Source organism: Mytilus trossulus, chromosome 1 (assembly GCF_036588685.1).
Source record: "Mytilus trossulus isolate FHL-02 chromosome 1, PNRI_Mtr1.1.1.hap1, whole genome shotgun sequence".
Classification (NCBI taxonomy): Eukaryota; Metazoa; Mollusca; class Bivalvia; order Mytilida; family Mytilidae; genus Mytilus; species Mytilus trossulus.
In genome coordinates, this window is record NC_086373.1 from 75,753,742 (window position 1) to 75,780,224 (window position 26,483).

General features: G+C 31.8%; 1 protein-coding gene across 2 annotated transcripts; it reads left to right on the forward strand.

Annotated features, from left to right (window-relative positions):
* Window positions 1–9,484: 9,484 nt before the first annotated feature.
* Window positions 9,485–24,858, forward strand: LOC134685190 (uncharacterized). 2 transcript variants are annotated; one of them, XM_063544695.1, is made up of 7 exons: window positions 9,485–9,598; window positions 11,737–11,862; window positions 14,513–16,011; window positions 17,005–17,196; window positions 21,503–21,850; window positions 22,609–22,757; window positions 23,228–24,858. In XM_063544695.1, the coding sequence occupies exons 2-7, from the start codon at window positions 11,856–11,858 to the stop codon at window positions 23,532–23,534; spliced, it is 2,502 nt and encodes an 833-aa protein (XP_063400765.1). In that variant the 5' UTR covers window positions 9,485–9,598; window positions 11,737–11,855; the 3' UTR covers window positions 23,535–24,858. The 2 variants fall into 2 exon arrangements, with proteins under 2 accessions (XP_063400765.1, XP_063400757.1); XM_063544687.1 differs by lacking the exon at window positions 9,485–9,598 and adding an exon at window positions 9,659–9,722.
* The last annotated feature ends 1,625 nt before the right edge of the window (window positions 24,859–26,483 follow it).

Sequence of the window (26,483 nt, forward strand, 5' to 3'; positions counted from 1 at the left end):
GTACATGTTGTAGTTCTGTGACTGATATTAAAGTATTCTCAGATTCGAGGTTATTCAATATATTCTCTAGATCATATCAGTAGTCAAACTTTCATGGGGATCTTTCCATGTCTTGATTTGGACAATGGTTGTTATATTTCGTTGGACACTTAAATTCGTGGATTGAGTCATCCACGAAAACCACGAAAATTGGTACCCCACGAATAAAAGTACTTTCACAGTATATAAAATTTGCGAAAGCAAATTTACAGATCTAACATTGTTGGGTTGATGTTTAGACGAGTTGTATATATATATATATATATATATAATGACTGAATAAATAGTCAACGATCAATCTTACAAGGCGATGGATCATGTAATATGATTCTGTACACTACAAAATATAATAAATAACAAGTCAAAAAGGGTACAACATCACCATTAAATAACTATAAAATATACAAATATTAGATATTTCGAATATCAGATATCCTTTTTCGGTAATTGCACAATGACAAATGAATCATGTCAATTCAAATTGGGACTCTATCAAAATCTTGATTTATACAATTTAGGCGAACGCTGGAACAATTTTAAAATTTCCAAACACACCGCAAAGACTACAGAAATATGCCAAAAATAAAAGTAGTTATTTACGATGTGAAATGGCACAACTCTAGATTTCCAAAGGTTGTGACAGTTGAGATGTTATAACTGCATTGAGGGCAGTCCTCAAACAAAAAAATATAAAATGTCCTAACCGATCTAGGATGGTATAAATTAGGCAACGGTAGGGCAATTACAACAGAAACTACATATTTAAGCCTCCCAAACGAATAGCAGTCTGATAATGATTGAAAAAATAAGTTTTGTATACATGTAATGAGGTAAAATAATTGAACGTGGCAACGTACTTTTGAATCAATGAAAACCTGTTATTTAAACTGTTATTTTAAAAATAATTTCGAACTGTAAAGCCAGTACTAAATCCGGCGTTGTTTGAAACAGGTGGTCACGGGAAAATGAGGGACTCGTTCTATGTTTTTTTCATTTATACCCTCTGGGGAGACTGTCCGTAACTTTCTTATTCAAAATCTTTTCCGAGCGACTCTGTCGACCTTCGACCAACCCTCGTTGTGGTCTATGATCGTGATGGTAAGGTTTTTGAGATTAGCTTGTGTGTGTCCAGGTGATCTCAAATGACGACTTACGGGTAGGTCGGGCTTGCAAGTGTAGTCACCTCGATGACCATTCATGCGTTTGTTAAACTGCTGCTCTGTCTCGCCAACATACTGCATGCCACATCGACACTGAAGGAGGTATACAACATTCTGGGTTTTGCAAGTTACATTGCAATATATAGTGTACACAGACCCAGTCGAGTGGCAAGTGAATGTTTGAGTATTCAGTATTTGTTGACAAGTCAGGCAACGTCTGTTACCACATGACTTGCACCATCCTGCAATTGAACAGCTTTTATTTGAGGAGACGTCAGCTCTAACAAATAAGTCTTTCAGACTTGCTGGTCTCCGAAAAGGTAAGACAGGAGGATTGGGAAAGATCTTGGATAATTTAGGGTGTTTGGCAATAGTTTGCCAATTGGCACGGATCAAACGTGAAAGGTTATTAAAGGCTGGATTGTATGTAAGAACAAACGGGACTATTTTGCTGCGCCTCTTCCGTTTGTACTGTAAGAGGTCATTGCGGCTGTTATTGTTAGCGCGTGCAACCCCCTTATCTATGTCCAATTTCTTATAACCTCGTTTTGTCAAAAATCCGCGAAGTTCCTGTAACCGTTTCGTGACAGCCTCCTCAGAGGAGCAAATCCGCTTGACTCTGAGAGCTTGACTGTTCGGGATACTTTTTGTACAGTGTTTGGGGTGACAGCTTTGGGGAGAAAGGTATTGATGTTTATCTGTGGGTTTACAGTTAAGGTCTGTTGATATGACACCATCCTTTATAGATGTGGTTGTGTCTAAGAAAGATATCTTAGAGTCGGAAATTTCATACGTAAATTTAATTGAATGGTGGGCGTTGTTTGCATGTCTGATGAAATCATCCAGTTTTTGTTGAGATTCAATCCATTTCATGTCAACATCATCAATGAAACGGAACCAAGACAAAGGTTTGGATAAAGATGTTGCAATAATTTGTTTTTCTAATTTGCCCATGAAAATATTGGCGTAAGACGGTGCCATTTTCGTCCCCATCGCTGTCCCGTTAATTTGAAGGTAATGCTCACCATTAAAGGTGAAATTGTTGCATTTCAGGACCAGAGTAAGCAGCTGGACTAAACATTCAGTAGGTGGTTCTAAAATGTTGCGCGAGTCCCATATTTCCCTACAAGATTGTATGCCGTCATCATGAGGTATGTTGGTATACAATGAGGTGACATCTAGAGTGACAAGGAGGGTTTCCGGAGGAAGAGCTTTCGGTGGGCATGTGTTACCTTTCCACGTCAGTTTTAATCTAGCGGCGTATATATATATATATATCTACTGAAAAAAGGGATTTGCATAGCATCTATAATTGGAATTGGAAGTTCGTTGTATCTTTAAATCCATTACAAACTGGATATCAAAAGTTAATCTTAACAGTTATATTGTTTAAAGAGCCCGTAAATTTATATAAGATTCGTGTAAACAAATATATCATTTAAATAAACTTTTTTGCAAAAGCTAATCCACTTAATGCTTAAATAATATCGGTGAATCATGTTTTATCGGTACAAACATTGATCGCGTTATCAATTACGTTAACGGAACCAATTTTTCGGCAACAGATTTGCTTTTCGGCAATAAATGTCTCGTCGGGTATTCTCGATGCCAAAACAATAGAAAATTCTAAACTGATTTAAAAGATGAAGAGCTCATTGTCCAAAAACGACAAAAAACTATAGCCAAAGCCTTTTAAAGAATCATAGCTTTGCAATAGGGATATATCTCCCTAATGTAGAATAAAAAGTTATTTATTATCGCTAAACAGCTATGAATATTTGCAGTCTTCTTTTATGTCGATACCAAAATTTTGCATTGCACAAGATCATATTATAGTCTTGATGTGTACTGCTTAATTTTGAAGTCATTGATGCATTGATGTTTATTAGTTTAACTGGTTCTGAACTAGCTTCCATATCGACATGTACAGTTTGTTCCTATGTTGTCCTGTTACACCACTTTCCCAGGTTATATTATGGAAGGGTTAGGCACCATTACAAGCTTTATCCCGCCACATTCTTATTGGTCGACATTTGTTGCTGTATATCATATATAACAAGAAGATTTCATCGGACAAAAATAGGAAACCGGAAAATTCCCCAGATGAAACCATATTTTACACTTCACAATCATGACAAACTGACACAATTGCATACTTAACATTAATGCTTGAGTCAATAACTTTTTTTTTATTATACTGTAATCTACGAAAATAGACAACTGGAAAAATTGTCAATTGTATGCGAATAAAGATTGCTTTGTCAATACTTATATATGTTGAACAAATTGAAATGTTTCAAGTCTCTCATTACAAACAATATTTATGAATCATGCATAAACATCCAAACAGTGAATATGTGTATTATACGTGTAGCTGCTAGATTCATTAACAATATTGACAATATTGACCTATATATACTGGTTGAAAGATAATTTAACACTGTCTAATGCATAAAATCGAAATTCTTTCATCAAAGTTGTTTTAATCATGTTGCATACTTATTCATCAGTTTATGTAAGTGAACACAAGTATGGAGATTCATTACTCGTGTTGGGTGTCTACAAGTTAGTATTCATAGGAAATTTGATTTATTCATCTTATAATAATTCTATTCAAATACTTAAACGAATAACTTGGACCTTATTTCGAGTAGCGAGTCAGAACCCATGCTTGTTTGACGTGAAACAACCGGTGATGTATTTTCATGCTGTTTACACATTCTATAATCATATTACTATATACATAAACTCATCATAGATACCAGGACTAAATTGTATATCTACGCCAGACGCGCGTTTCGTCTTCAAAAGACTAATCAGTGATGTCGAATCCAAAAAGGTTAAAAAAACAAAACAAAAAAAAAAAACAAAAAAAAACAAAGAAGCCAAATAACATCGATCTTGCAAGAAAAACGGTTCATGATAGATTGCGTCGGTTAAAATTGAAATGATTACCGTGCTGATGATATGTTCTTGATGAGCTAGGTTGGTATAAATTTGAACAGACGGATATTTTTTCACTAAATTACAGGTTATATCAAAACTAGGAATATGTTTTACATAGTGTTTAGGGCTAAGAATTTGAATACACAGTCCTTCTTTAAACAAATCTGACTGTTCAAGTTGTTATATGCATCATCGGTATGAATTTTACAACCATAATTATCTATTACACCGGAAATTTGATATGGGTCTACATAAAGTACATGTACATGTATTGATAGTTTGATATTTGTAGAGTATAAGTTTCAAAATGGCATATCTTAAAAAGGTTTAATGTTGTACATTGTTTCAAAAAGAAATGAAATTTATTCGACATCATGCCATTTGAAAATATCTTTTCATTTAACCGTTGACGTATGTGTAATCTAACTTGATTAAAAGAAACAGATTGAAAAACAACACATTTTTTAAGGATTATACATGGGGACTAAATATCTGAATATTGCAATATTAGATATTTGTAATAATATGCGTCCAGGATTAGAAAAAAACTAACATTCTGTTTTAAAATGAAATCATCTGAGCTATTTCCCTTCACAAAGCAAAGATTTTAAATGTGTACATCATATTTGTAAGCATATAGTTGTTTCATAAAATCAATTTCCATTTTTCGCCATCTAAGAGAATATGCTTACAAATGAATTGAGTCCTATTGAGAGGAAAATATGTGAATTTGTTTCGTTTTAACTTATTGAGAGGAAAATATGTGAATTTGTTTCGTTTTAACTTATTGAGAGGAAAATATGTGAATTTGTTTCGTTTTTACTTATTGAGAGGAAAATATGTGAATTTGTTTCGTTTTAACTTATTGAGAGGAAAATATGTGAATTTGTTTCGTTTTAACTTATTGAGAGGAAAATATGTGAATTTGTTTCGTTTTATTTGTTTGTTTGCCAATATACAATTTAACATTCAATAGTTTCTATTTGATGTACCAACATCAATTATCTAAATTTTTAGACACCGTTACCTTTTATATGATACGATTTGATACGTAATGACTATTCAAGTACTTGATATCAATTCAAAGGAGGTTTTAATTTCTTACACATTTCTATTCTTAACGTTCCATTGACATATGATATGCCCCATCAATTTGTCTTCCGGTTCGTCATATAATGAATTCAAAAATTATTGTAAATACATATACGCCCAAAAGAATAACACCCTTAAATTGAAATATGAAAATATTATTGAACATAAAACTTATATATTGATACTCTTAGGAGACTTAAGTTTCGTATATAACAAGGATTAATATGAATTTGAAATTATTTATATAGTATTTCGTGAATATACAATGGTAAATCGTGAATAACTTCTAAAGGCAGCAAAACCATTCAGAGAGTTGATAAAGTTTGTGACCTTTTCACTATTACTTTTTAACCAATCATCTTCTGAGATGATCATTGACAACCATACCTTTATTCCATTTGTATATACAGTGGGCTCAGAAAAGGTAACATTACCAAGAATAGGAGAAATTGTATTTCATGAACATGTACCAAGTTTGCCGTTTTTAAATAGAAAATAAATTATTATCAAACAAAAACCAACGACTTCATGTCATAACGTATTTATATATAATGGTATTGTTTCAAAGTGTTTAATACAAGTTTAAAGGTCAGAACAGAAACAATCATATTCAACAATTAAGAAGTATTATCATGTGTATATGTTTTAATACATGATAAGATAAAATAAGAATTATTAGAAATTAAAGTTGCAAGTGCCGTAGGCAGACTTTACCTTCAGTAGGTCTATGTTCTATTTCCTTATAGCTCTTACGGTATTTATATATCCTGGATTTCATTTTTTAGAGATGAACGTTTCTGAAAAAGGTAAGTACAGAAAAGCGTTTAGGATACATACTAGCTTATTTGAGTGTTGTATTCCATTTAAAGTCATTCTTTTATATGTAACATTGCTTGGAAATTTATGATTGAGGAGTTGAAATTTCATAGCCTATGGCAGATTGTGTGTTAATAATAATGCGTGGCAGTTAGTTGACAACACCAAAGGTGAAACTGTTGAGTCTGCGAGTAATATATCCAGATACAAAATAAAATATGCTGTCGTTATTTTAAGATGTTTAATTTCATAACATGATAACAGATACACACGACACTAACAAGGCCCATCAAGGAAAGGAAAGAAAACATAACAATGTGAAAATGACAGTTGTTTACCTTGGTATATTTTGTCTATTATTGAAATCCAATAGAAAGGAACGGTCACTTGATAACTTTAACTTTTGATTACGTTTAGTTTCATGAATTTACTGGTCAACGCTGCAAATTTGCTACAATGTCTCAGTGAACCTCTAAATAAGTGCTTGTTCATGAATAAATCAAGTATCAATTATAAATGACAAAACAGATTTATAATCACAAAGTAATGATTAAGTAATGATTAGTGTTTCGTCATACTGCTTAAAATTTTTTGAATTTCAACATCAAACTGATCAAAAACACTATAAAATGTATTTAATCATTTGTGTTTGTTGAGTAAATAATTCATGCGATAACGTCTCATTATCTATAAATTAGAGAAAACGAAGCATTGTTTAAGAATATTGATAAAACATCAGTTAGGAAAAATAAACATATATTTATAAACAGTTCTCTATATTGTTATGATCTTAACGTTAAGGGATTTACTTGAAATTTTACATACTTATGTTTCTAGTCGTGTGAAAAATTAGGTCTTGATGTACTGTATCAAATTCTCTAATAGTTAAGGAATTACAGCATTGCAAACTATTAAATCTATTTTTACAACACCCCCATAATGTGTTTTATACACTTTTAATAGTATTTATTTATTGTGCAATATTGTGCAAACAGATCGAATAAGGAAATATGAGATATGGACGGTATGTCTTATATTTTATTACTTTTTCTATGACACCGAAAATGCCTTGTATTATTTTTAAATTTATCCCTTGTTACTAACAGATATAGGAAGATGTGGTGTGAGTGCCAATGAGACAACTCTCCATCCAAATAACAATTTATAAAACATGTAAAAGTAAACCATTATAGGTCAATGTACGGCCTTCAACACGGAGCCTTGGCACACACCGAACAACAAGCTATAAAGGGCATCAGAATTACTAGTGTAAAACCATTCAAACGGGGAAATCAACGGTCTAATCTATATAAAAAGAATGCTGTTTTTTTCTTCAAATTACATGTAGTTTGTAAAAAACAATGAGCCATTAATTTGTTTTCTTTTTATGTCTTTCATATCTACAAAATGTTTTGTTAAGAATAAGCATGTCAGTCGTTGTTCTTGTAAATTCCATGTACATAATTTGCTTTAACTTTATTATTTAAATGATTCAATTATGTTAAATTAATTAAAGAATAAACAGTTCTCTTTCCAAACAGTCATTATTTAGCCTGCAGGTAGGGTGGTCCATTAAAGTTGAAAAAATGTTGGCTTGGTCACTCCACTAAGAAGACTTGAGCCTCGGATTTAACAAGGATTAAGTTATATGAATTTGAAATTTATTTATCGTATATTTCGTACATAAACGATGGTGCTTTGTGATTAACATCTAAAGGCTGCAAAAGTTTCATCTCTGCATTGAACACAATTGAACACATACAAAATACCAAAAATGAATTAAGAACATTGCAATTAAAGAGAAATAATATTCATATATAGATATAGGAAGATGTGGTGTGAGTGCCAATGAGACAACTCTCCATCCAAATAACAATTTAAAAAAAAGTAAACCATTATAGGTCAATGTACGGCCTATAACACGGAGCCTTTGCTCACATAGAACAACAAGCCATAAAGGGCCCCAAAAATTCAAGTGTAAAACCATTCAAACGGGAAAACCAACGGTCTAATCTATATGAAAAAACGAGAAACACGTATATATTACATAAACAAACGACAACTACTGTACATCAGATTCCTGACTTAGGACAGGTGCAAACATTTGCAGCGGGATTAAATGGATCCAAACCTTCTCCCTTTTTCTGAAACAATAGCATAACATCACAACGTGCCTATTATCTCATTCCCATTCATTCAGAGAGGAGTTGATCAAGTGTGTAACCTTTTATCTTAGCCAATGATCTACTGAAATTTTCGACAACCAAACGTTGAATTGATTTGTGTATACAGTGGGTTCAAAAGGGTTAACTTACCAAGAAATATAGAAATTGTATTTCGTTAACATGAACCAAGTTTGCACTATTAGAATAGAAAATAGTTATTATCAAACAAAAACTAACGACTTCATCGGTTCTTAGAATTTAATTTGATAGGGTATTATTTCAGAATGTTTAATCTAAAATACAAATTCAAAGGTCACAACAGAAACGACCATAATAAACAGCAGGGAAATATTATTGTGTATATGTTTTAATACATGACGAACTAAAATAAGAAATTATTGAAAGCTTAAGCTGCAACTGCCTTAGGCAAAGTTTACCTGAGCTGCGGACACACTAATTTTATTACGCGTTATTTTCCATTTTAAGTCATTCTTATTAATATATGAAACATTGCTTGGAAATTTATGATTGAAGAGTTGAATTTTGATAGCCTAAGGCTGATGGTATGTGTATTATAACGCGTGGTAGTTAGTTGACAACAGCAAACCTGAAATCATTGCGGTTGTCAAAGATCGTAGTTTCTGTTGAACATTAATCCAAGTAATATATATATCCAAATAGGAAATAAAATATATTGTCTTAAATTTGAGATGTATATTTAATAACAGTTAAACACGACACTAAAAGGGAGCTTCACGGAAAGGAAAGACAACATAACAATGAAAAAATGACAGTTGTTTACCTTGGTGTATTTTCTAATATTAAAATCCAATTGAGAGGATCGGTCACTTGATAACTTTAACGTTTGATTACGTTAAGTTTTATAAGCATATTGACCAACGCTGCACATTTGCTATAATGTCTCAGTGATTCTCTAAATTTGGTTTTATTCATGAAGTTATCCAGCTTTAATTAAAAATGACGAAACTGATTTTATTTTTACAAAGTAATGATTAGTATTTTATCATACTGCCTTAAACATGTTAAATTTGTTGAACTTTCAACATCAACTTGTTAATGAAAGCATTAGAAAAAATGTATTTAATCATCATTGCATCTTAAACAAATAATTCATTGTTTTTGAATTAGAGAAAACGTCTTATTATTTAATAAGAAAACGAATCGTTGCGTATGAATATTGTTAAAAAAATTAGGTAAGAAAAAGAAATATCTATTTATAAACAGTTCTTAAAATTGTTATGATCTTAAGTGATATTGTTAAAATGATACATACTTATGTTTCAAGTGGTGTGATAAATTATAGGATGATGTAGTGTATCAAATTTCTTTTAGAATAGGATTTCCAGCTTTCCAAAACGGGTAAATCTATTTTTACAACACTTCCATAATTAATGTATTTTGATACACATTTAACCTTATTTGTGCACTAGGTAGTTTTACGGGTATAACAACAGATCGAATAAGGAAGTATGAGATATGGCTGGTAGGTCTTATATTTAATTATGACTTGTACTATGACGAGGAAACGCCTTGTATTATTTATTTGTCCATGATTAGGAATTTACTAATACTTTTTGCTTTAGATAACAATTCGTTCATTTTGTAAAACGAAATAGCCAGTCATTTCTTTTTTTTCCTCTGCTAAATCATGTTTCATATCTACCAAACGTTTCGTAACGAAAATGAACGCCAGTCTTTGTTCTCTGAAAATTGTATTTACCTAATTTACTGTAACCCCACATGTCAGTCCTAATGGTCTATGTTTGAAAGAAAGATTTTTTGTTTTTGTTTTTGTTTTAGATCTAATTTGTCTCAACTTCTATCAATTCTTATCAAACACATCGTGTCAAAAACTACGTTGAGGTCTGATTATGAGGAAATTTTCAATATCAAACTCACAAATTGGTACATATCTTATTGTTATTATGAAATATATTTATGACATGTCATTACTAAGAAATATTTATTTGTATACATATATTGAAACTAAGTGTATTTTTTCCACATACGATTATTTCGTGCAGATATCAAGTTTGTTGTTAATGAGTGATTCCCCGCCCCCCCAAAAAAATGAATGACTATTTCATAATAAATGCAGACCTTTCTGTATTTATTGAAAAAAAACAATTCATTTGGACAAGAAATATCTACAGTTGAATTTTTCATTAAAAATGTGTATTATCATATGAAACGATAGTTGAAGCACTTTTGACACAGGACGGTTTACCAACACTTCATTCCTGTATGAACAATTCAAATTCTAACGAATAAAATCTCAATCATTTTGCACTGAATTCACTGAAATCGATGATAAGAGCCGTATTTAAACTGCTTGTGAGGTAAGAGTTTGTTTTGATTGGTTTTTCATTGTTGATTTTGTTTTTTCTCCGTGTTGAAGGTCTCACGATGAAGTTGTGACGAAAAACAGCAAATAAAGCACCGCTTCGTTGATTTTTGAGTGTTTATTATTTTCTTTGTATGTTCTGTTCCCATATCCTTTTTGTTCTTATTAAAGCAACTACGTATTTATTCCTGGGATAGCTTCTCTTACCTGTGCCATATCATTGTATCAATTATAAACCAGTTGGGTACACATATTTTAATGATACCCACACCACCACATACTGACCTCCATCACTGTCTAATTTTTTCATTGGGGTTTGGCGGTCTATATATATATCGTCATTTACATCACGGACCGTAATGGTAATCGGAATTTGGATATGTCAAATCATGTACTTCATGTATATGAAACAGTCAATATTTTTTTCTCGTCTTTAGTTTGTTACCCCGATTTTGTTTTTTGTCCATGGATTTATGAGTTTTGAACAGCGGTATATTACTGTTGCCTTTACTTAATTAATACGTTTTCCCTATCCTGCACCCTTCATGTGATACCTGAATTACCAAAACATTATTCTACATAGTTTATGTTTACCCGATGCCTATTTTGTTTAAATTATGTACTTCTTTGAAGTATATTCCTTTTGACCTTTAACTTGTAGTAAGGTTAGATTTTTTTTATTAATTGTTCTCCTCTGTTTCTTTGCTTTTTGTATTTTTTCAGTACATGTTCATATTTTTTTGCATGGATTGACATCCCATATCCATTGTATTTATGTACAAGACCATATTTTCAAAAAAGTGGTTTTCATAACTCTTTTACAAAATTATTATTCAATTTTAGACATTTGTTGTGGTACTAGAAATATATAAATGATCACTCATCGCAAGTTGAATGGAAAAATACATGGCTAAAAAGGTATACACTATATATGCCAATTTCCGTGGGAAATACTTCTCTTCATTCATTTCCTATTCGATTTTTGGCACCAAATTTGGAATTATTTCCCTGTTTTCACCAAAGTCCATTGAATCAGAATTTATTTATTGACACACAATACGAATGATGTGTTTTGTAATTGTTTTATAATTTATAAATATATTTTATGTGTAAGATATATTCCCCGTGTGTGAACTTCTTATGTTTACTTCAGTGAGATTAACACATAATGACCAAGGTGTCAATGCTACAGTGACTTTGAATGCATACCAGAATACAACAGAGATTATACTAGCCAGCAATGAAACAACAGTACATGTAGACCTGATTGACATGTCCGGTATGTCATAATTATATTATCTGCTTTTGTCATTTTAATTAAATTTCTATCTTTTCCTATTTTCTATGCACTGTAAATGCATGCAATTATACAATCACCTACATTTACATAATTGTAAAGAGGGTATCAACAGTCAATTAGTCATACACAGATTTATGTATTATCATTGATATGGCATGACTATTTTTACCTATTTAGAACACTAGAACTTTTCGAAATACTAAGGATTTTCAATCCCAGCAGTACTTTTTTAATCGATTTCACTGATGAGTCTTTGGTAGACGAAACTCGCACTGATGAATCTTTTGTAGACGAAACACGCGTCTAGCTTATATAATTTTCATCTCAGATCTATGATGATTTTGTAAAATATCTTTCTAAATTATGAAATTCATTGTAGTAGTTTGAAATCGAATAAGGAAGACATAACGTGGCATAATGTTGATATAGTTGACCTGTCATGTATTTGACTTTAACATCGATTTTAGAAGAACTACAACTTGGCAGTTACATCTCTTGGATCATATAAGTGACACTTTTACATGACGATTGGTGATACAGCTGTTTTTTAAACCACCTCTCTCCTGGGGAGAATTTTCATGGAAAATGTGATTTGTTGACGTACTGGTTCCAAGGTATGATCTCTGTGCTTCATCGCACAGAGACATAACTGATGACTGTTGCCAATATAAAACAATATTGTTGCGATGAAAATTTTAATCTAAAGTAGGCAAAAAGTGTAGATAGGGGTAGTATAGAATTTTAGTTACAGTGTAACCTCTAACAAGTTCCGGGCATTAACATGTTAAAAATATGCCGCACAGCCTTATGTTTTGACCTTTTTACACACAAAAAAAGTGTATATGAACTTTCCATAATAGGATATCCTTTGTGACAAAGATTCATTGTAATAGTGGCACCGTTTTATCTGAGAAGGGAGTTCCTATGGGGAATTGAATTGTCTATTTTACAGACATGTAACCTTTATTTGGTACAAACTAAGCTTTTAACTGTCTTTGATTTTGACTGCGTTCAATGTGGTATTTTATTGCATAGCAATAAAATATTTCCCACAGAAAGTAACCAAAAGCTAGCGTACAATAACTCTTCAAAATTCATGACGTCATCAACAACAAAATCTTAGTTTAAACCATTTTTTTCTGTCAAATGTTATATTGCTATACAATAAAAGGGTTATTGCATGAATATTGGGGAATATTGTCCCTCGTAGATCATCTATTGCACATGCTCGTGCAATATAAAATTCTACTCGGGACAATATTCCCTAATGTTCATGCAATTATATTATTCCTTTTTAGCCTTTAACCTTTTCTAAAACTGACCTTTTTTGTTGTATTTTGTAAATGATTGACTTAGACTTAATTAATATATAGTCCTTCAAGTGTGATTTTTCTTTTGACAAATTTGGTTGCAGTATCTTTTAAAACAATGTTCATTGTTCATACTGTACCGTTGAGGATTGTGGTTAACGACCTGTCATGTGATAAAATAAACTTAACTGACAATGTTCTTTGTGCTTATTTTACTACATATACATGTGAAAATAAAAATAAGTCAGAGCATATCAAGTTTGAAATTCATATAAATACCAAACACCAATAAATCAATTTGATTCTAAAACGGTCATTTCTTAACATCATCTTAAAAGACTGATCAATAAAATATTCAATCAGTTTTAAAACTTATTCACTAATTAGCTACTGTTAATGTCATTCGGCTGTATTTTTTTTTTAAGTTTTGTGTGTTTTATAGTGATTAAGATAATAACGCGATGTTGACTGATGCACACAAATTTTTAACATGTTTACATATTATATAGATATAATAAGATGTGGTATGAGTGTCAACAGTTTATAAAAGTAAACCATTATATGTTAATTGCTCACACATTGTTGTCAGTATAATTGAATCGAATGCGACTGTAATACAAGTTAGAGGTTTAGCTAGCTATCAAACCAGTTTTAGTCCACCACTTACTTCATGACAAAATGCCTATACCATTCAGAAATAACACAGTTGTTTTTCGTTCGTTTGATGTGTATGAGCTTTTGAATTTTTCAATTGATAAAGGACTTTCCGTGTTGAATTTCCCTTCCAGCTCTAATTGTTTTCTATTTTACTTTTGAATGCAAGCGAATTCTCAGAACAGTACTGAATTGACTGCATACTAGTATAATAAGTCTGAATATTGACTGAAATTGACTGAATAATTAATTGCCTTTTTATACTTGTTCAAAACAAAATGACCGTTTCAGATGTAAATGTATTTTCTTGTGAAAAATTAGGCAATTGTTACCTATATACCTTTATTATGGTATAAAGATAATGTTTCTTTTAGTGGAAAGAGCACATGACCCTAATGTTGTGTTTGAAATTTCCCAAATGCGTTATTAAAAACACAATGATCATGTTTTTCGATACATGTATTAGAGGTAATAAGTTAAGATGAAGTCAATAATCCAGTTGAGCGTTACTAATTTCTGACGTGCAAAATTAGTTAATGTTTGGAACCTTCGTATCTCAATATGCTAGTTTATGAATGTAATTAAATGTAGTTAGAACGTGTTCAACTTACAATGTATTGATAGCATTTATCCTTTATTAATCAAATAATTAACCTTCATTGTAGATAAAAGCGAAATGTGGTTCCAGGTTTCCATTGCCTTATTTGTAGTAGTAGGAGTATTTCTTGTAATGTTCATATTCTGTTTTATCAGACAAAGGCGAATATTGCGAAAAGCTTTGTCGCGTACATTAAATAGAAAAATAAGTATACGGACTTCATCCAGTCATAAATACAGTATAAATTCGGGATTTGAGGCAAGTGAAGACAAAGCTTCAATTGCAAAAACAGAAGATGTTGCTGGTCAGTCACAAGAAAATGTCATTACTAGGCGAAATGATTCAAACTGTGAATCTGGATTCGAATCTTTTCCTGGATCAATCATGGATAAAAGGAGAGACAATGTATATGAATCTGGTATAGGATCAATGGAAGGTTCCATAAAGGAATACAAAGGCAAAATAGAAGAAGAGTATACATCAGTTCACGAGAGACATGCCATATTTCACACAAGACATAGACGAATAAGCGAAGAGGACTCGTACAAGGTGGAATCGGAAATTCAGAGAGCAACTCAATCTCTTGACTTTAAGGACGTTTTGAAAAATATAGAAGATTATAACGCAGCCGGAATAAGTACAATTAAAAATGACGCAGAAAAAAATACCGACAGTTTTATTGAGGATGATTATGAAAATGTTTTGGACGTAGCAGAAAAAAAAATTACAAGTAGTGTTCTTGATACTGAGGAAATAACAGCTCGCAATTTGGAGAATCCTACTTATGGTATGATAGATGAGTATGATAGAGAGATAAGTGATATCGTAGAAGAAAAAGAAAGTGACGATTATGAAGTTGAAGAAAACGCAGGAAGTAATCACCACATGTACCAAAATTATGGTCATCTAAGAAAAGAGTATTTGAGTCAATATCATTCTGCTGCTACTTCGCTAAATTTCTTAAATTTGAACTGGGATTATAAATGTGACATAGACATAAATGGGGGCTTGGTTAAAGCTCCTAATTCAGATATCAGTTTGTGTTTACCGGCAAATTTTATTTCAACTCCAGCAACAACTATCTTCTGGTCAATATTCGCACAGGATGCTGAGGTGAAATCAAAGACGAACTTGGAGTCATGTATTGTGTCGCCTGTAGTGGAATATTATACACCATTGAAAGAAAACTTTGACGAATACGTGGTGATTGAATTGCCACATTGCATATCAGAACATGAAGACGATATGGTGCAACCTTATTGGTTCCACCCTAATGCACAACCAAATGAAAATAAAATCAACGTCCATCAAATTCCACTTATAAATGAAGATGACTTACATTCAAATGCATTACCTGAAGTGTTTTTCATTAAAACTCGTCCAGGATTTGTGACTATATATACAATACACTTTTCTGTTTACTTTTGTGCTTGTTCCCAAAATTTCCCATTAGAACTGTATGCTGTGACATTTGGAAAATATGTTCCTATTGATCATAACCAGGTGAACATCAAAATCAAGGTTCACATTGCAGATGCAAAAATTACTTTGAAGGACTGTTTAGAGGTAAGATATACGAATATTAAACCTTGGATTTAATGAAGTTGATGTAAGTTATGTATCTTTTTTATTAACCTGGATGGTATTTTGGCACACCAATACACAATTTTAGTATTGTTAAGTCTTAACTTCATGGTCTTTTGTCGTTCTTGTTTCTAAAAGAAATCACCAGGTACAGAGTAAAAACGCCCAATACATATTTTGTTTACCGTTTTGAGAGGCAGAGGCCTTTCAACCTACTATTGTGTATATGTTTTGTTAATCATTGAATGTCATTTGCGTTCCCATGTATTTTTTTACATCCTTGTGTTCTTAGTGGACAGTTGTTTTGTTGTCATTTATACAACTTATCCAAATTAGTTTTTATGACAGAGTGAAGATATTAGTTATAATCCACATACACGCTATCTTAAAATTAATGCCAAACATAAATTAGTTCTAATGTGTTGCTTTTTGGTTTTGCGAAGATTCTATTGACTTGAATGAGTTATTAAGTTAGGGAAGGAGAGACGAATCTATGTTTGGATGGTCTGACAGTATGAGTACTCGAGACCCAATGGAAGAATAAGTTGCTATTGGGACGCAGACCGTTACACATTTTTTTCTGTTGGAGTCTATATAGCACGATAAGGGCAATTAACATTATTTCCTATATGTGTGTTGGTGTAAATACTCTATCATCAGCCAATACAAAATTATACGTAACTAATAGCCATGATCATTGATGCGTGAGCTCGAAACTGTCCGATTTAATTAGAAATCATACTACCAACAATGAAACTGAAACCCAAATAGAAGTATTCGAAAATGGAAGAAAAAGAGAAAATATTTCTAGCCAAAAAATAAAAAAATAAAAGTCTTCACTTAAAAAAATTAAAGCACTAAAAATAAGCACAAAAACAAAAGTTGACATTTATTTACGATACTGCTACCTGCATACCTTTGTGGAAGGTTGAATTTATATTTATATAGATTTTGATTTCTTAACATGTTCTGCAGGCATTGAAACAGGATGAACAAGTATTGGGCTACAGTTACAAGGGTAAGACAGAAATAGATGTAGCAGACGATATCGCGGGATCAGACTCCATAGAAATAAAAGTGGATTTCGAAGATGTTCCTAGAAATATGAATCCCATATGGAAACATTCTGTAGACAAGGCAGGATTCCCTATTCATCCAGCTTCAAAGGTATGTTTTCATATAAATACAAAAAATGAATTGTGAACTATACTATAACCTGCAGAAATTATCACCACCTGCTTCTTTTTATAATATTATACAGTTCTGAAAATGATGATCCGCTTCTGTGCTTCATACAAGCAACATATTAATCTTCGCATGATCAACACTTTACCAACTCTTATAGCCTTTAACTGTTATCATCTCATCTAATTAGATACTACAACAATGAAATTACATGTATAAGTAATAGCACTTTTTTGTCTGAATTCCTTTGAAGTGTTATTATTTTGCCACAAGAAATAAATGAATTCATCCTAGATACCAGCAGTGTTTCCCCTGAGTCGCTTTTTCTTTTTTCGACAAAACAATATATGTTTTGTCACTTTATTTTTTGTCCCCAAATATCAGGGGGGGGGAGATACTTGCCGCAATGTTGTCAATGATTATTCTTTTTTTTTTTAATTTACATTCTAATAAAAAAAAAACACTGCACTTTTTAAAATACTAGTTTACTGAAAATTTGCAATATAGATCATGCAATCATCACGAAATTCATCTTCAGTACGTAATCAGATAATACTTTCCGTCTAGTTGGGGTATGAAGACTTAATTCAAAGATTTTTTTTACTTTCAAATATATTCCTTCATAACAACAGTATTCTGTTTCTGGCAACCGTTAAAATGAGACGTAAAACACATGCGTTCCCAAAACGATTGTAAAGTACCCACTTCAAATACTACAAGTATAAAGTTTTTAAAGTGTGATCTTGCTTTTGAACATTTTTCATCATTACAACAGCGTTCCTCTTCCGACCATCGTTAAATGAAGAGGAGACGTCAAAATATTTCACCAATAATGATTTTGAATCGCCACAATTTATCTTAATTTATTTATGCAACATGCTTAAATGGCAACCTCCAGCGGTAATCCTAGATACCAGGGTTGAAACACATGCCGTTAAGACTGTTGCTTACAAAAAGTCAAAAAATCAAAATAACGGATTATATTTTATGATATTGTGACATGTCAGTGTCGGTTTTGGGAACAGCGGTAGATTCCATTAAAGTCCTTAAATTAATTTGCTACTTTGATATAAAGACTGAATTGTAACAGTACAAGGTTAATCAGCCACAAACTCCTTTTTAAAATAATAATAGTATACATATTACTGAAAACTGAAACAAGCCAATTTGTAAAATTAAATTTGCATTCTTCCGTTTACATGTGTCTTTTTTCTATAATTAATTTGCGAGTAATTGAAGTGGGAATAAAAGAATTTTAAACTATTAAAAACCTGCACTTAATTGATCTTATATAGTTTATTATGTTGTTCTGCTAGACTACTGTCCTGTGTTAGGAGAGAGGCGCATGGAAGCTAGTTTAGACCGCCATATTATGCATGTTTCTGTCCTAAGGCAGGAGGCTGTAATTCAATGGTTGTTGCTTGTTGTTGTATTTGTGTTAGGTTAATTTGTTTTTGTATTCAAGCTAATTGTCCTCGTTTGAATTTGTCATTTCGGGGGCCTTGTGGTAATGGTTTTGTTCATGTCTGAAGGCTGTACGGTTACCGTTTTTGTCATTTGGTTCCATGGTGGAGTCGCTTTGGCAATCGTACCACAGGCTGTCAACTGTGGTAGGATGGGGACCTGAATACAAAGGATAAATGTTGGAGACAACAACAAGGAAGTACGTTTTTGCCCATTGTGTGATTGATTGTTTGACTCTTTTATAAATCAGGATGTCACATGCGCTTGGAACTCAAGTATTTCCGTACTTGTCATTGCTTGTTGTACAAGCCATGCGGAAGTAGGTCAATTTACATTAAATAAATAACAACAAAACTTGGAAACCCAACCAATACTAAATCGGAACTTGCTAAAAATAAAATTCTGGAAAATCATAGATTTCTCTGGGAGTATCAAACAACGATGAACTTTTCCTTAAATATAATTCCTTGAACATGTTGAGGTAAATGATTAAGTGTACTTTTTTTAAAAGACCCACAAGGCTTATATTTTAGATTGTTTACAAAATGGCTGGTCGATAATATTTTTAACAATTATTTATTTCCGCTTAGATTAAATCAATTGATAAAAAAAATATAAAATGATTTAAAATTCAATCATCTATTAAGATATAATTGTCAGTGTTTAGTCTTTATTAATTGTACTTAGAATAAATTGTCAATGTTTCTAGTGAATATCATTTTTTTCCAAAACAATTAAAACTTATAACTCCATATCATCATAATCTCAAATTTATTCCCGTTTTATCTGAAAAAAAGGTATGCAAATAAATAATTTCCCAATCATTTTGTATAGAAAATTCGATCAGGTATAATTGCCAACTAGAACATCTTTATAAGGAACCAAATGACACAGAAATTAACAGCCATTGGTCACCATACGGCCTTCAATATTGAGTTCATCGCACACCCCATAGTCAGCAATAAAAGGCCCTGAAATAACCAATTTAAAACAAGTTTTAGTAAACATACAGTTAAACATTTAGTAAACAGGAAATTTATAAAAATGACCACATTATTGATATTCATGTCAACAAATGTTGACTATTGGGCTGGTAATACACTCGGGGACGAAACGTCCACCAGCAGTGGCATCTACCCAGTGGTTTATTAGTATTGAGGAAAATATGGGCCTAATTGATGTACATCAAAATAAACGAAAAACAAATATGTAAAAAGTAAAATCACAAAAATACTGAACTTAGAGGAAAATCAATTCGGAAAGTCCATAATCACATGGCAAAATCAAATAACAAAACGAAGCAACAAATGACAACTACTGAATAACAGACTCATAACAATCGTAATGATTTGTATTTTTGTGTTTCATTTTTTGCTAATGTGCTTTTTTTTTCTTTATGCCTTTTTGTGCTTTTTTGTTACATATTTGTTTGTTCTTATAATTATAACACAATGTTAACTGATGCACCCATATCTTTGACATTTTTACCTGTTATGTCTGTTTGGTTTTTTTCACACATTGTTTCCGGTAAACAAGTAATGGAATTTTATGCGACGTTCATACAAGTGAGGGGCTTAGCTAGCTATAAAACCATGTTTAATCAAGTCAGAAATATGACAGTTCTTTACCATGCCTTTGATATTGAGCCATTGATTTTGTCATTTGATTGGAGACTTTCCGTTTAGAAATTTCCTAGGTATTAAGTATTTGTGTCTGCCATTGTTGTAGGCAAGCAATCGAAACATTACATCCTTTGAATGCATTATAACTTTTGTGGACAGATTTCTCATTGGCAATCATACCACATCTTCTACTTTATAATCATAAAGAAAGGACCCATTACTAAATACATTTTTTAGCCAACTAAACAGAGGGTATATTTTTTTAACAAATAAATAAATTATTGTTCAAATGTCAGATTTAACTTGAATTTCAACATTACCTTTTATAAAAACAAGGGCATGGTTGTTCAACTTCAAGCTTAATGTCATTAATATACAACGTATATATATAAAGATTTTCCTTACTGAGATCAAACGAAACACACGTTGATTGAATATTTTTATAGAATACGTGCAGAAAGGGATAAATTGATGAAGAATTAGAGAAATGTGTTCATACTATTGTCTTACTTGGTAGATTTCTCATGTTGTAGAGACGTTTAAAATTTTCGAATTCTGAATTAGCAAATGAAAGTCTTATTCCTCATATATACGGTATCTGGTGTTAAGTTGATATTCCTCAGGCATCTTACCAACTCATTTTTATTTTCAAAATAGTCTACAGTTAAGTGTTTAATAGAAACATGTTTGCACTTTTTGGAGTGAAAAACCCTAGGTGTTTCTATTACAACCCTTCCCGATTGATTTGCGATATCAAAAACACAGAAACTTCAGCTTCAAATGCCGATTAAACATTTTACATACTACACAATATATTCATTTTACTACATATTTTGTTAACAAAATGTATATTGTATAATATAATAAGACAAGACATCATTATCACCTTCAATCTTCAAACTATTTGTCCAGAAATCTCACAGGCGTTAGTCCTCCGATTTGGTTTTTTAAAGATGATAATATTTATGATAAAAGAATGTATAACAAAAAAAGGAACTCCAAGGTAAATTAAAAAGGAGGGAAGTCCATACATCAGAAATAATCAAACTTTATAAACCAACGGTACGAACAAAAAACTGTCATATTCCTGTCTTTGTACATGCAGAATTCATACGAATATGATAAATATAATACTGTGTTTTTATGAATGATATTTTTTCATTAAATAAAAATATATAATTAAATACAATTATATTTTACAGAGTTGGAATATTTCTAATCGGTTTAAATGTGGCAATCACAAGTTCATTCAGACAACAAAGGAATGGCAATTTAAAAATGAAAGTCCACCAAGATTTAGAACAGTATTTCAATGCTTCATCGAAATATTATATAAAAAATATATCGAAGAATCGGACACAGACGAGGGATCAGATTATGAAGCTATGGAACATATTGATTTAGAACAAGCTAAACGTATGCCAAGCCACAGTACTGTACAAAATTCAGATAATGATACTAGTCACACAAGTCATCAATGTGTTAGCATTAGAACACGAATGACAGTCGACATCGACCTCTCAGACACAGTTATTGAAAACCACTATCCAGTAAGTCACCAATTCAAATATAACCAGTATGTAGATATTCAACCAAATAAAACAAACTTTATGGTTTTGATCTTCTTAGTGTTCATGTATACAGGGAAAATTGGTTATACTACTTTTCATGATAAGAATGGTGTAAATACACTAAAATCAGGGATGTGGTTTTTCAATGATTTCAAACCGTTTTGGTTTGAATGCCTCAAGTTATATTGGCTTGCTTAACTTAACCAACAATGTTACTAACAAATCTGAATTTACTGAAAAATAAATCAATCAATAATTATCAGTCTGTTGGTCCATTTTCCAACTTAACTACTGCTGTAAAATCAGTACTGTTAAGACCATTCGCTCACAGTCAATTAGATCTAGTTAGACTAAGTTCAGATTTTACAGTTGTATAGTTATTAACTATTCACATCAACTTCATACTGCATTTATCTGATAAGTTACTGAACAGTAATGAATTAATCACAAGCGAGTTGTCAGCTCATTATGTTCCTCATTTTGTAAAATAAATTGGTAAATGTTGACTATTAACCATGACTATTACCATGACTAATAAACAATTCGAAGTAACACAACTCTTGTGAAATTATCATATGATCGATCGTCGTGTCTCCGATAGAAATATTTGTCACGAAAAAAAGAGAATATTTATATTGTAAACTTTAAGCCAATAACTTAATTTGGGTTTTTTAATTTATCAACACCATTGAAACAACGATACATTTGACATTGAAGTTATCGAATTTATTTTACAGGAAAGCATAGATGAGTTGCAATGCTTGCCATCCAGGCGAGGTATATTGCCTAGTATAATATATGAAATAGTCGATGGCTTAGATGAGGACAAATTTAACGAAATGTGCCGACGACTTGGCGCCGACAGAGAATTAAGATCTCTAATGAGGTATATTATTTTGAAGAACAAACTTACTTTATTATGAAATTTTATAATCGATCCATAAAATGAAGACCATGCTCGTTATTTCTTGGTTGTTAAAAAGATTTAGAAAAATCAATTGAGTATATTCCTTAGATAAGATCCTTTAGTCCACCAAAGGTGTAAAAAGTTAAATAACAAAAATGCCGAATTCTAAAGGGAAAGTGTTCTGTGATTTAACTTTTTCCCTTAGCAAGCATATGGTGCCTTCAAAAGCTCAAACATATCAACGAATGGATAAAAAATTCCTGACTTGATAAATGCATTTTATTGGTTTTATAGCTAGCTGATATTCTCACTTGTATGACAGTCGCATTTAACTACATTATATTGGCAACGATGTGTGAACAACACGGACATAAAAGGTAAAACTGTCAAAAATAGTGGTACAGCATTCAACAATGTGTTATAATCTAGTAAACCTTAATTCATTTCAGATCCAGTGATAATATGACCAGAGGAAAGAAATATGATTTATTAGACGGTATCAGAGACGATATGTCTGATGGAAAATTTTGTAGAGAAATACTAACAGTCTTAATGATAATGAAGGAAAATAAACTTAGACAAGCTATATCCGAACATATACAGAAAGCTACTCATACCGGGGAACGTTCAATTGCCAGCATAGAACCACAGACTGCTAATTTCCAAAGACTTATTCCTGTCCAGAATGAAGACAGAGAAACATTGCACCACAGTTCAAGTAACAATGATGAAACAAGTAGAAAGATTGTAGAATGAAAAAAGTTCCAAAATGAAGAGATATGAAATATTAATCCTATAGAATTGATCAAAAACTCTTGAAGAGAAGTTCACTGAATGTCCGATATACGCCAATACTCAACCTTAAAGTTATATAAATTGATAATAAATTTTAAAATGTATCTAGTCACATAACTTTTCGAAAGATTCAACATCCACTAGCATATGTTGTTTATATTAAACAAAGCACGGGGTGTGAATTATTATCATACTTAAGGTATGTGGGATGCATTTTATTAAACATCTCGTGTATATTCTTAAAAAATATAAGTGGTTAACGTCCAAGAAACATAACTCCATAATACCAACAAAAAAAACAAAAATTTAATGAAATATGAAAAATAAATCTAAAAGTCACCGTTTTAAGTTAAACATTATTTCTACGGACAAGCTCTCATGCAGGTGTTCTAGGTAGTTTCCTATATTATGTTAATATTTCACTTTTCACTTTTGCCTTGGATGTATTAGATAAAAGCAATAGTAGTATACGGCTGTTCAATGGTCATAAATCGATGTAGCTGAAACAAATCCGGGTCAAAATCCAAAACTGAGGGAAACACATCAACAATAAGGGGAAACAAAACTAAACAACCGAAACACTGAACTGCTGCAAAAGCAACGCCAACATACATAGAAACGGACTGTGTTAAAACAACTGCAATATTCCTTACTTGTTACAGGACATTTTAAGACAAAATGGTAGGTTAAATCTAGACTCATAGATAGCCGAACCTCCCGCTTATATGGTCATGTTAGAAATACCGCTATAATGACAACATTTTGTGACAGGACTACAGTACTAATAAATACAGAAAAATCATGACATGATGTTATTACCGTTTAAATAAGGAACGGATTTCAAAATGCTCATTCGGGTCAATGTTAATTTTGTCATTAATACTAGACTTACCATTCGTATCACCATTTCCCATCTAGGCACATGTCTGGATAGTGCTCATAACAAAAAAACAAAAATAAAACGTTTTACAAAATATCTTTCAACAAAATAGGTCGAAACCCATACTAAGATATTCAATAAAAAAAAAACTTACCACAGTGTCATTGTAAGAATTATTTGTTTAATGTGCAAGATTGGCTACATAAAGAACACGAAAAATGGACTTAAAAATTCTTCCTCCTTTAATAACAGTAAGTATTTTAAGTAATTCATAATTTCAAAAAATTTGAATTTTGAAAAAAAAATGTTTATCCAATTCTAATGACAGTAATTTACCAAGTACATTTATGTAATGAATATGATATGAAGGTGAAACACAACTGTTGTTCAAATGGGGGGGGGGGGGGGGGGGGCTATGCAGAAACAAACATAAAACGTCTGTACCATTTAAGACAAAAAGTGACATTAACAGTAAAATATCTTCCGTAGGAAAAAGGTTAAGAAAAAGCTTTGTTTATGATGTTCATTTTAACATTTTCAACATTAATTGTATTTTAGAAATGTTGTACATGAGGTAAAACATACTAAAAATTATAATGACCTTTGTTGAAGTATAATTTGAATATGTTTATTGTTCAATCAGCTGTGTATACTATAGATTCCTTTTGTTATTGTTATTTACATTTTACACTATAATTGTTATGAATGAAAATTATTTTTAAAAATAAATAATATACAAAAGTCGTTTTTTTTTCTTAAGCCCATTTAAAGACAATAAAAGGAGGTAGCAAACAATGAAAATAACATTGATTCCAAGAGGCTTGGTGCAGGTTCTGACTTATTTTACTTAATATCAAGCTGTAAAGGATTCAACACTGATTTGCAGAAGTAAGTGTCCCGTCCAGGTACACATATAAGATCAAGGCATACACAAGGAGTAGATATGTCTCTAGTCATTTGGACAACACGACACAGTTGACCAATTAAAAATAGTGACCATGCAATTTGTGTGAGCATTGGTTCGTTTGTTCTGTGAAAGGAGATTATGTATACGTCGATGTGAAAGAAACCAAAAGGACAATCAGAAGGCAACATTTATTATCTTCAACAATATACAGGTGTATTGTCAATCCTTCATAGCATATAAAATGAGTGTTAATAAACCTGCAATTGTGAAATCCACATAGGAAGAGAATTATCTGCATGGTATATTGTACAAATTAATTATCATGAATTTGTTATCACATACGCAACACGACGGAAGCCACATGTGGAGCAGGATCTGCTTATCCTTCCGGAGCACCTGAGATCACCCCTATGTTTTGGCGGGGTTCGTGTTGTTTATTCTTTAGTTTTCCATGTTGTGTCATGTGTTCTATTGATTGACTGATTGTCTTTTTAATTTTTGGCCATGGCGTTGTCAGTTTGTTTTCGATTTATGAGTTTGACTGTCCCTCTGGTATCTTTCGTCCCTCTTTTGTACCAATTAAGATAAGTTAATGCAATAATCTTGGATAGAGGTAATGGAACTACTGAAGAGTGTTACCCTACTAGCAAAAATATGTGGTATTCTTTTATTTTTTCTTTAGGAATTTTACTGTCACTGTTTATAGATATAGGAAGATGTGGTGTGAGTGCCAATGAGACAACTCTCTATCCAAAATAAACCATTATAGTCTGTGTTTGTGGTATCCATTTGATCTTGATAGTTTTTGTATTGTTGTCTATCGTTTTTGCTAAAATGCTTTGTCTAAATGCCTTTTAGTGTTTATTTGATATTTATAATATGGCTCTGTACTTATACATCCCGTCATTGTGTTATTGGCGTATAATGATGTTTGTATTCTTATCTGTCATTTTTTGCCAATATGCTTTGTCTATATGCCTTTTCGTGTTTCTTTGTTACTTGTGGCGTGGCTCTGTACTTATACATCCCGTCATTGTGTTATTGGTGTATAATAATGTTTGTATTCTTATCTGTCATTTTTTGCTAATATGCTTTGTCTTTATGCCTTTTCGTGTTTCTTTGT